The 12,034-nt window shown below is 45.1% G+C and overlaps 1 protein-coding gene across 3 annotated transcripts in view; it reads left to right on the top strand.

Annotated features, from left to right (window-relative positions):
* The window catches only part of STX18 (syntaxin 18), a 120,707-nt gene that overhangs the window by 62,514 nt on the left and 46,159 nt on the right, over positions 1-12,034 (top strand). For 2 of the 3 annotated variants that reach the window (XM_082389975.1, XM_082389976.1), the window contains one exon: positions 4,886-4,953. In XM_082389975.1, the coding sequence (XP_082246101.1) occupies positions 4,886-4,953 (68 nt within the window). Of the gene's footprint in view, positions 1-4,885; positions 4,954-5,047; positions 5,121-12,034 lie in introns of all 3 variants that reach the window. The other variant, XM_082389977.1, reaches the window with a different exon arrangement.

Here is a 12,034-nt window from a genome sequence, read left to right as displayed (position 1 = left end):
ACGCGTGGAGGCAGAGGAACTCAGACGCGGGGAAGAGACCCAGTCGTGGAAGTTGCCTTTGTTACTTGTTTAAACTGTGTTTTGAGGCAGTCTGATGATCGATACTCAGGGTGAACGGGTCACCGTTGCACCGCCAGTCCTTCTGACCATCCTGGTTCCTTGCTCACAGCTGTGGGCCTTCCTCCCAGCATCCCTATGGTATTTGCGAATTCCAAGCCTCCCGTGTCGCAGACACAAGGAATAACAGCCGAGCTTGGAGCAGGAGACTTCAGTGGTAAAAACAGGCACTTTGGATATGGGCATGTTCCTACTTTGAGTGACTTTTAAAACGAGCGATCTATGTGGAAACATTCGAAAAACCTTTCTTGCAGATCTTTCTGTATCCACTGTAGTTGAAAACATTTAAAAAATCAATATATACAAATACTGTCACATGAAACCCAGTTTATATTTCTGTGAAGAAAAGCCTCAAACTTAAATAAGCTAAATAGTAATAGTTTATTAGTCTTTTGACGACGATATAATGTAGAATAAATAACTTAGCCTTTGAGTCATACAGACCCGTGATCCATGCCAGTTCTTCCCCTTATTATCCTGTGACCGACCTCATGTGGCCCTCAGTTTCCATGTTTATCAAACGGGAATGGGGGTAACGTCTAACTCATCTGATTGTTATAGGGGAGCCGATGACAGCACATAGTTAGCAGTTCACACACTTCCTGGCACACACATGCCTGGTGTGTCACTCTCGGGTAACATCAGGTGTGTAGTGCACTGTTGAATACAGATACAAGAAAACACAGCTTGCTGTTGCTCACTGGATGCTTTTCTCGGTTCCCAGTCATCCCTCTTTGTGATTACTATACTGGGAAACTGCACTTGCCACCTGCCAAGAATCTGTGCTTAAATTTGGGCGTTAGGAACTCAAGCCTGATACTTCGAATGCTGGGTTCCATTCAGGCTTCACCCCATGTGTTCCTGAGCAAATTACTTACCCTGTCTCTGACTTAGTTTCCTCATCTGTAAAACACGTGTGATGATGTTACCCATCTCGTGAGTGTTGCTGGGAGAATTTGATGAGCTAATGTGTGGGGAGATCTTGGAACAGAGCCTGGCACGTATTAAACTCTCAATGAAGGTTTTGTTGGTGGTGGTTTTTTTTTAAGTGGCATTGATCCTCTTAAATGGAACTTTAAGCAAGGCTTGCAAGCACTTAGAAATAAAATAGCTAGAGATTTTGGGTGGGGTTGAGTTGTTGGTTCAAATGTGGGTTATTACTAGTTTGGCAGCAGAAAATCTGTACTTCAGAATCACCAAACATGTTAAAAAAGAGTGCAAAATGGGAGATTTTTTTGAAAATAATGTTTTGTTAAGAAAAAATGTCAAGTATATACTAAAGTAGAGAGTGTAAGGAGCCCGCATGTACGCATGTGCCCATCTTCAGCTGTCAACTCAGGACTGAGCCTCTTTCACGTGTTCCTCCCCACCTCCATATTATTTTGAAGCAAATCTCAGGTATCATGTCATAAGAAATTGGGATCACATTTGTTGTACTTTAAGTGAAACTTCTTGTAAGCATGTTTTCTGAGATGCCTCCGGGGCCTTCTTGTTCCTGGCACTTATCCCCTTGCACCATTCCACCCTGGTGGACTGAAATTAGCTAAAGCTGGGGGGTGGGGCCACAGTAAGGGGGGGCTGCTGGGTCTAGCCTACGTAGTAGATTCCTTTGGGCCTGTTCAAACTTTTTATTGAAAACTTTGACTCCTTTTTTAAAAAAAACTGTTTTGGATAAGGCTTTAAACAGATATGCTATGACTGAATGTTTGTTGAATTCATATGTTGAAGCCCTAATACCCAATGGGATGGTATTTAGAGGTGAGGCCTTTGGGACCTAATTAGGTCATGAGGGTGGAGCCCTCGTGAATGGGATTGGTACCCTTAGAGGAAGAGACACGAGACCACCATGTGAGGATTCAGCAAGAAGGCAACTATCTACAAATCAGGAAGAGGGCCCTCACCAGGCACCAGATATGCTGGCACCTTGACCAGGACTTTGCAGCCTCCAGTACTGTGAGAAATAAGTGTTGTTAAAGTCACCCAGCCTGTGGTATTTTGTTATAGCACCCCAAACTGAGACAAAGTGTATTCGTTTCTTATTGCTGCTGTAACAAATTACCACAAGTTTAGTGGCTTAAAACAACAAAAACTTACTATCTTCTAGTTCTGTAGGTCAGAAGTCTAAAATGGGACTCCATAGACTGAAATCAAGGTGTTGCAGAACTCTGTTCTTTTCTGGAGATGCTAGGGGAGAATCCATTACTTTGCCTTTTGAAGCTTCCAGATGTTGCCTTCATCCTCTGGCTCCCTTCCTCCATCTTGAAAGCCAGCAATGTTGGATTGAGTCCTTCTCCCGTTGCATCACTTTGACTCTCTCTTCTGCCTCCCTCTTCTCCATTTAAGGACGCTGTGATTACATAGGGGCCTACCTACCTGGATACTCCAGTATAAATGCAGGGTATTCTCCCTATTTTAAGGTCAACTGATGAGCACAGTAATTCCATCTGTCACGATAATTCCCCTTTGTCATGTAACATAATATAGTCACAGGTTCCAGGGGTTAGGACTTGGACATCTTTGGGCGGAGGTAATGGCATTACCCTGTCTACCACAGTAGGTATAATCCTTTGGGGATTATTCAGTACCCACTATCTATTCAACATTTAGTAAAAGTTTCTGAGACTCTGCTTTGCACCAGGAATTGTGCCTGACAGGTTCTGGGAAAAGAGAGAGGACCTTTTAACCTCTAGGAGCTTGCACCCTGGTGAAGGGAAACCAGTTGGTAACGAGTCATTGTGGTCTTTGTGGTCTGTGGGGAGCGCGGCAGGACTGAGGCCACTCAGGACTTTTGGAGCTGAATTGTGAAGGGCCTTGAGTGCTGCATTTGGGGTTTGGACTCAATCCCATTGGTTAGGCCCAGAGATGACAATTAGCTGCCCTTTGGCAAGTTGGCCAGCAGAGGTGCTTCCTTTGGCTGCAGTGTGTTTTAAAACCAGAATTCATCCCTGCCCAATGCACTGAACCCTCCACTCCTCTTGCTTTACTCCCTCACACTGCTTACCTGGCCCCTTGCAGGCAGGGGTTGGGGAAGGGAGTGGAAACCATTGAAATGTATTAAACAGGAGACTTAACTTGATTAAATCTTGAATGTGGTACAGTAAATACCTTGCTTGCACATCTCTTAAATTTTTTTCCCAACAATCTTAAAAGTCAGATTTTAACATGCAGCGTCAGTGGAAAATAGGAGTAAGAGTGTGAGGAAGGCAGCTGTGGCTTTAGTGGAAGACAGGTCAGATTTGAACTCAGAGAGTCCCAGGCTTGCCTCTGAGCCCCACCAGGCACTAACCATGTGACTGGGGACGAGGCACTTAGCTTCTGCAAGATTCACTTTCCCAACCTGGTTAATGAGCGCGGTGACGTCAGTGCCCACAATGGGCTGCTGGGAAAGAACGAGGTCGTGTGTGGGGGAGTTCCTCACGGAGCCAGGGATGCTGGACAGACTCTGGCTGTCTCAGTTGTTGTCTGTAATCTGGTAAATAAATGAATATTATGGCCATAGTTCAGTTTTTCTTCGATTCATGCTCTTACGATGCCTAAGGGTGCTTTTCTGAACCATATTTGTTTTTAGTCTAGACTCTGTGAGAAATTTAACTGAACCCTTACTGACCTGTCTCCAGACAAATGCTGAATGTTTCCTTAGTGGTAAATACTATTTTTGCATTTGAACATTTACTCATTCCACAAATACTGACTGACACCTTCTGGGCTTCACGTTGTGCTTAGAGCCATGCAGGAAGCTGTGCAGCCCCTCCTTGCGTGGTTCCTAACCCCCAAGAAAGAGGTGTGCATGCAAAAGTGAAGCCAGAGGACGTGGCTGTGTGTAGCTGAGTGCCCAGTGGGTGGGATGCAGAAGTGCTTTTAAGTTCAGAGCAAAGCGAAAATTAGCCTGAGTTGGCCTTGACAGAAAAACTTTCATGAAAAAGATGAAAGTTCAGCACATCCTTCAAGGCTGCGGCTACGTATGTTTGGAATAAGTACAAAGGACATTAGGAGGAAACTAGTGTGAGCTGTGGTCAAAGGACAGGGCAGGCCACCAACTTAGTTAATCATTCTCTCCTTCTGGAAACACTTTTGTCCATGTTGACCATGATCCTAGGTTTCTTCCTACCTCTTTTTATTTTGTTTGTTTCTTAATCCCTCATTCCACACACATTACCTGACACATGCTTTAGTACTAGAAATGAGCCATCACAAATTCCGTCCTCTGTACTTTTGTGTCTGTTTTGTTCATCCGTGGAAGTAGGGAAAATGGAGATTTGCTGTGTAGGGATAAACTGTCGCTCCTGCATCTTTTCTTTAATTCTGCTGCTCTGCATGGGCCCTATTTATACACTTGATAGCTCCAGCCTTAGAATACATCCCCTAGAACACTTGGAAGAAGGAATATTTGTCTATAAAATTTTGGATATAAGACACATAAGGAAGGGAATTGGCCTTTATTGAGCACATGCTGTGTAGTTACTAGACATGCACTATCTCATTGAATCTCAAAGTTCCTTAGAAATCATCTCTTCGTTATGTCACAGATCACAACAGTTACAGGAAGACGGAACCATCGGTAAGAGACCAAGACCCAGGAATGTGGGTGACTTTCCCAAAGCCACCCAACAAGTCAGTGATTATACAGGAGTCTAAAACCAGAGATATCCAGTTTGTAGCTTCAAAATCTTTTTACTACCTGCATTCCATTCTCTACTAATTTAAAATTTGTTGCATATGAGTGTAACATATTTATCCATATAAATCGTTTGCTTTCTTTTCATTATAGATTTTGCACATTGGCAAACTGAGAGATTTTCTTCTGGAACACAGGAAAGATTATATTAATGCTTATAGGTAAGTGTCTATTTTTTACCATGATTTTAGTGACTGTTCTTTTCCATACCTATATTCCTTTTGAGCTTTTTGTCCTCACTTTTTACTAACTTAGGGTTGTAATGGGGAAGGTCAGTTTGGCAGTGGAAGAATATCTGCAGAGCAAAAAGGGGCTCCCCCCAGCCAAGGTAAGCTCAGCCATACCCCATGTCCTCAAAGTCACCATATCCTCATAGCAATGTCCCCTATTCTGATGTTCCCATGTGTCTGTAGCTCTGTGTGTGCCATATATGTTGTGAAACATGCAGAGAGAAATGGGGCAGTTTCTCACTGATTGCATATTGCTGAGCAAATGAAGAGATAATGCAAGTCATGTAAAAATGCCATTTGGAAAGACAAGAGCTCTTGCCTCTAGTGAAGAAACTTTTGGTTCGGTTGATTTTTAAAAAGAAAAAGCATTTTGATCGAGCCTTCCAAAATGGCTTCTGGAATAGACTCCAGCTCTCAGTAGACACAGGAACACCGCAGTGCAGATATCATGCCTCCTGCTCTTCCCTGACCTACATTTGCACCTGGCTTTAGTGTGGCGTTTCTACCATAGGAGTCAGCTTCAAGTGTATTACCTAAATTAATGGAAAAGTTGGATTAGACATACAAAGTGACATCATTAGAAGCATCTTTTTAGGATTTCATCATTATAAAACAAGGGATTTTGCCCTTCAGAAGCCTTCCTATCACAGTTAGAAAATACAGAACAAATCTGATTTTTAAAAAAACTTTATCAATATATGCAAAAATGAAAATGTTTCATATAAATTCTTTAACAGAGAAAATAATTATGCCCCAGGTGAATTTTAAATAATCTCTACCACTTTCTCTACTTTATACTTTTAAGTGTATTTCATTTGCATAATTTTGGAATATACTAAATTATTCTAATGCTTAGTACCAAGAAAACCTTACTTTAAAGTTCTCAGTTAAAATAGTTGGTCACCACTAGATGGCAGTGTAAATTTTATTTCTAAAGGTGTATGTACATCAGATGCTAATTTTATAGTGCATAAAAATGGAAGCGACAGTCATTTTGGAAAGCTTAATAAAACCGGTATAAGCCTATCAGTTCCAGCTCCTTTCTTTAGTACTTTACAACTTAGGTTAAATAAGTGGTTGTAGAGATCTCTCATGGAAATCCATTATTAACTCCCATTATTTGCCTTGAAAAGGCATCCAGCCAGGTGAATGCTTTAGAGGTTGGTTTAGTTCAGGCCACCCTGTCCCCTTATTAGCCGTGCAAACCTGAGAAAGTCACTTAATCTGTAAAATGCAGTGTCTTCCTCTAAACCAGGGGTCAGCAAACCACAACCTGTAGGCCAAGTCCAGTCTACTGCCTATTTTTGTACAGCCTGTGAGCTGAGAATAGTTCTTATATTTTTAAATGGCTGGGGGGAAAATAATAACAATAGGGACTTCCCTGGTGGCTCTGGTTAAGACTCCTCGCTCCCAATGCAGGGAGCCCGGGGTCGATCCCTGGTCAGGGAACTAGATCCCACGTGCATGCCGCAACTAAGGAGCCCACCCGCCACAACTAAGACTTGGTGCAACCAAAATAAAGAAGAAAGAAATATTAAAAAAAAAAGAAGATGAAATTAAGGGAAGATGCTGGGCCAGTGCCCCACCTCCTCTTCCCTAGTTAATTAAATACACTGTCCCTCCTAACAGTATACATGTAATACATAAGAAATAAAACCAGTTTTTAAAAATAATAATAATTATAATAATATTTTACCACATAAGAAAATTATATGAAATTAAATTTTTGTGTCTATAAATAAAGCTTATTGGAACAGCGCCACGCCCATTCATTTGCATGTTATGGATGGCAGCTTTTACACTACGACAACAGAGCTGAGTGGCTGTGACAGGCTATATGGCCCTCAAAGTCTAATATGTATACTCTGTGGCCCTTTTCAGAAAAGGTTTAAGGAGCCCTGCTCTAAATAATGAGAGTGATGATCACTTGCCACTAGTTAGGAGATTCAAACAAGACAGTACAATTGAAATGCAGTGCACAAAGAAAAAAGCAATGAGGGGACTTCCCTGGTGGCACAGTGGTTAAGAATCCGCCTGCCAATGCAGGGGACACGAGTTCGAGCCCTGGTCTGGGAAGATCCCACATGCCGTGGAGCAACTAAGCCCATGCGCCACAACTACTGAGCCTGCGCTCTAGAGCCTGTGAGCCACAGCTACTGAGCCCACGTGCCACAACTACTGAAGCCCGTGCACCTAGAGCCCGTGCTCCGCAGCAAGAGAAGCCACCGCAGTGAGCAGCACGCGTACCGCGACGAAGAGTAGCCCCCGCTCGCCGCAACCAGAGAAAGTCCGCGCGCAGCAACGAAGACCCAACGCGGCCAAAAATAAATAAATAAAATAAATAAATTTTTTTTAAAAAAACAATGGATTTATAAAAAGATTATAAGGCTGCTATTCTGTAACTTTGCAATAGTTTTAAACTTTTGATTATAATGGTGGGATTAAGGCATTCTCCTTGAACAGCACAGCTCAGCTCCACGCACTGTGTCAGTGTTTCCAGAGCAGGTGTGGACTTACTCCGAGTCGTCATGCTGCTCAGGACAGTGGGCAGCTGGCCTCGGCCTCCCCCTTTCCCGGCTACCATGGCAGCACACTCTGGGGCGGAGGACCAGGGTCCCTGGAGCCCGTCTCACCCTGCCACTTACTGGTTGTGTGGCTGCAGCGTCAGCAGAACTAGAGCTCCTGAGGCTTTCTTAGTCTTGACCAGTCATTACCCCATTATAGAAACTCAGTCTTGAATTCCTTTTCCCAGTTGCAGTTCATGGCCAGCCAGTGCAGTCTGAGTTTCACTCCTGCCCCTGTTTTGGTCCCTTTGAAAGGTCAGGGACTTTGAGGGTCAATCACACCTAGGTTCTAGTCCCAGTTCTGCCACATATTAATCATGTAAGTGTATACAGCTCACTTCACATCTTTGTGCTTGCTTTTTTTGTTTGGTTTTAAATAAAGTGTGGATAATGTTCTTGTGAGGATTAAATGAGATGTGTGAGAGTTCCTGGCACGTAGAAGTCCCTTGGTGAATGGTACCTGAATTGGAATCCCATTTGACCTGTGATGAAGGTGGGGCAGTGGTCAGTTGATAAAGAAAGCACCTCTGATTTCCTGCCAGAGGTGGGAGGGAGGGAGAGAAAGAGAGAGAGAGGATGCCAGAGTCAAGTCGACATGACAGAGATGGACGTGTTCTCAGCTTGATCACTAGTGAAACCTAGGGTGGCGGCAGAGGTTAGGTCTGCAGGCGGGTGACCTTGCTCAAGGCTCCTGAATTAGACGCACTCAGCCATTGGTGCCACTGAACGGTCACAGCCCCGGAGCACAGAGAGCACAGAGGCCCCTGATAGCATATGAGAGAGAGGGCAGGCGGATCCCAGAGGAGAGGAGAGAGAGGAGCCGTGGCTCCATGCATGTTCACGCCCGTGCCCAGGTCCTTCTGCCAGGCTGCCAATCAGAGAAGTCCCTGCCCCCAAGGGAGGGGCAGGAGGGAGGAGGCTGAGGTTAGGTGTCACGCTAGAGGAGTAGATTCATGTAGAAACATGAGGACCAGGGAATAAGCATTCCCCTCCATGCCCTACATTCTCTCCAGATGGAGAAAGGCCATCCTTATCTTCTCCCATCAAGCTCTCCCTCCCAAAGGTGGTAGACTGTTTAAAGCCTTTCTTTTTTTACTGCTCTGCCTCCCGATGCAATGTGCTGGCCTTGGCCTGTTCCTGAGAAGATTTTGGATAGAGTGTGATCATGGAATTGAGAGAAACATTGCCTTCAGACCCATAAGGCTATGTTAGCTTGGCATAGTTAGGAAGCTGTAATCTTTTCCACAATGTAGAGCTCAGACTTTATTGACCCATTTAATTTTTTTAAAATAATGACATTTTACTAGAGCAGAACAGCATGCAACCTAGATAGCCTCTGGCTGGACCTCTTGAATGATTTTAATTAAAACTAATTCCTCCACTTCTGGTAGATGTACCTTTTCCTTAATATCCTGGCGACAAAACGATACCACCTGGGGGAGAAACTTTCTTGGTTTTTGTTGTTGTTACTAATAGAATAACCATACTGTCAATTTCCAGTTTAAAAGGTTAATATATAATGTCTCCTAAAGGAACATCACCTTTTAATTGAGTAATCAGTTTTATCAAATTAACCTTTAGACCTTTTCAATTTCACTGAGCTGAGTTTCCATTAAGTCAAAATAGAGTAGGAGGATGTTAATCTGATGTTCTTGGAATTAGTCATTTATCCGTCTGCTCCGACCACCGGGTGCAATGCCACTTGGAAGTGGGTACCTGTCTTATTTATTTGTTCCTGACCCCGTTAGCCTCCGTTTCCGCGGAGATGGTTTCTAGGAGATGGTTTCTGTTAGGGGCGGCACAGGACTTGCCGCCCCTCTGCTCACTGCTCTCACTCCGCCCGCCTTGACCTGACTGGGGAGTTGGGAGGAGGGTGGAGCATGCTTGCCCAGCCCCTCCCCCTCTCTCTTGGGTCTTCTGCCTCAGGTAGAGTGCATTCTGTCAGGGTTACCATGTTAAGCCAAACTAGTTAAGAAAACAAAGTATTGGGGAGGGTTGGGAGAGGGAAATAGGTCTCTGTTGCTTTTCAGGTTCTGCTGAGGGGAGGACCATCCATTCCCCAGGAACCCATGGGCTTCCTTCTCTCCTTCCAACGACCCCCCACCCCCGAAAATGTGGACCCTGCGGTTGGGTCGTGGGAAGGTGCCGCACTGAGGGAGGAGAGGAGACTGGCCTCCTGGTTGGCCCTGAGAAGAGCCTCAGGCTTACTCTTCCCTCTTCTCTTGGGTGCCTGTCATCAGGATGGACACATTCCCTGCCCCTCTGTGCCTCCACTTTTCCAGGGAAGGCTCTGGAAGGGGGGTGCCTGCAGGTCTTGGGGTGGGAGTGAAATAAATCCGGGAGGGACCTATTAAGGAGCACAGTTGTGTAGCTGTGTGTCAGGCCTCTTCAGGTCGGCCTCATGCATTAAGTGAGGTCATTCAGAAAGTATTTGACTATTGAGATATTGATTTATCAGCCTACTAAATCCTAGGTATTGCTTGTGATGATGGGATGCAGTAATGAACAGACAGACAAATGTCCCTGCCTTTATGGAACTTATATTTTGGAGAGGAAGATAGACAAGAAACAAAATAAATGAGTAAAACATAATAGTGTTAGAGCAGGATAAATGCTTTTAGGGGGAGGGGAGAAGGGAAAATAGAAATTGTCAGGGAGGGTACAAGTTTATAAAGGTAGCTTAGGGAAGGACTTATTAAGATGGGGGGGACATTGAGTAAACACCTAAAAGAAGTAAGCAGTCAGTTTATATAGATATCATCCAGGGAAAGGACATTCCAGAAGGAGAAGACGGAAGCAAGTGTAAGGTCCTAATGCAGGAGTATGTCTGGAGGGTTCAAGGAACAGCAGGGAGGCCAGGGTGGCTGGAGCAGGAGGGACTGGGGAGTGTGGGGGGCGGTAGTTGAAGGTGAGCTCAGAGAGAGGGCAGCAGCCAGATCTCGTGAGCTGTCTTACGGCTCGTGTAGCTCTTGTAAGGACCTTGGCTTTTACTCTTAGGGGGGAAGCACTAGAAGGTCTGTACAGAGGGTTGATAGGATCTGACTAACTTTCTAACAGGATCAGTAAGGCTAGTGTGTTAGAATAATCTGTGGAGGGACACGACAGAAGCAGCAGACCAGCTGGGAGGCTACGGTCACGGTCCAGGTGAGGGATGCCGATGGCATGGCCCAGAGGATGTGGATGTGGCAACGAGGTCACATTCTGGAATTATTTTGAACGTAGAGCCAACGAGATTTGTTAATGGATTAGCTGTGAGCTGGGAGAGAGAAAGAGGTGCAAGGATGACTCCAGGTTTGGGGCCTGAGCAGCTAGAAGGAATGGAATTGCCATCAACCCAGATGGGGGAGCATGTTTGAAGAGAGTGGGCAGGAGCTCAGTTTGGGGCATATTTGCAACACAGATTAAACATCTGAATAGAGATGTTGAGCCAGCAGTTAGATATACGTGTCTCAAGTTCAAGGAGAGGTTCAAGCTGAAGACATAAATTTGGACTTGTCACTGTAGAACTGGTATATACGCTGACAAAAAAAAAGCCATGAGCCTAGCTGAACTCACCAAGGGAGCAGCGTAGACAGTGGAGAGATTGAGGGACTGAGGGTAAAAGGTATCAACCAAAAGCCTGAAAACGAGCAGGCGGGGAGATAGGAGGGAAACGGGAGAGAGTGTTATCAGGGAAGACAGAGGAGAAAACAAATCAGGGGGAGGGGAGCCATTAGCTCCATCCAATCTGTGGCAAGTAACTCAGGGGAGGGATGACCCAGCGGTGACCTTGGGGAGTGAGGACCACAGTGGGGGGGGTGAGGGCAAAAGGCCCTTTGGATGGGGTCGAGAGAGAATAGTCAGGAAGATGGAGACGGGGTTGTAAGCGTCTCAGAGTTTTACTGAAAAAAGCGGGGAAATTGGATCGTAACTGGTAGGAGACGTGGATTTGAGAGATTTTCTTTTGTTTTTTAAGTTGGGAGAAATAACAGCATGTTTGTATGTGGCTAGGAAAGATCCAGTAGACGGGGAACATTGATTTTATTGGGAACTAACACGTGTAGTGTTCACTGTGTGCCAGACACTGCCTAAGCACCGTGTCTACGCAGTAATTCTTTTACGGTTGATGGTGCACGAGAGAGAAAGGAGAATCACTGGGGCCAACCTGGTGCCCAGGTGGAGGGGCAGAGCTAGGAGATGGACACCTCATCCTTAGTAGCTGGGGAGAAGGCAGTGTGCCGGCCCATGGGAAGCAAGGTGGGGAGAGCTTGGAGGAGCGCCCAGAAACCAGGAAGCACAGTTATTACTGATGCTGCAGATGGGGACGGAGGTGTTGGAGGTTTGAGCTGTGAGGAGAAGATAGGAAACAGGCACCTGGGAGAGTGGGAAAGCAGACGCAGTGAGGACATACCGCATAATTGCCAGGCACCATTAGGGGGCCATGTGTGGTTAGTAATCATATAAAGCCA

The sequence above is a fragment of the Balaenoptera borealis genome (assembly GCF_965194805.1).
Source record: "Balaenoptera borealis genome assembly, chromosome: 4".
In the NCBI taxonomy this organism is placed as follows: Eukaryota; Metazoa; Chordata; class Mammalia; order Artiodactyla; family Balaenopteridae; genus Balaenoptera; species Balaenoptera borealis.
The sequence above is the reverse complement of the archived record's forward strand: the minus strand, read 5'-3'. Positions and strand labels throughout refer to the sequence as shown.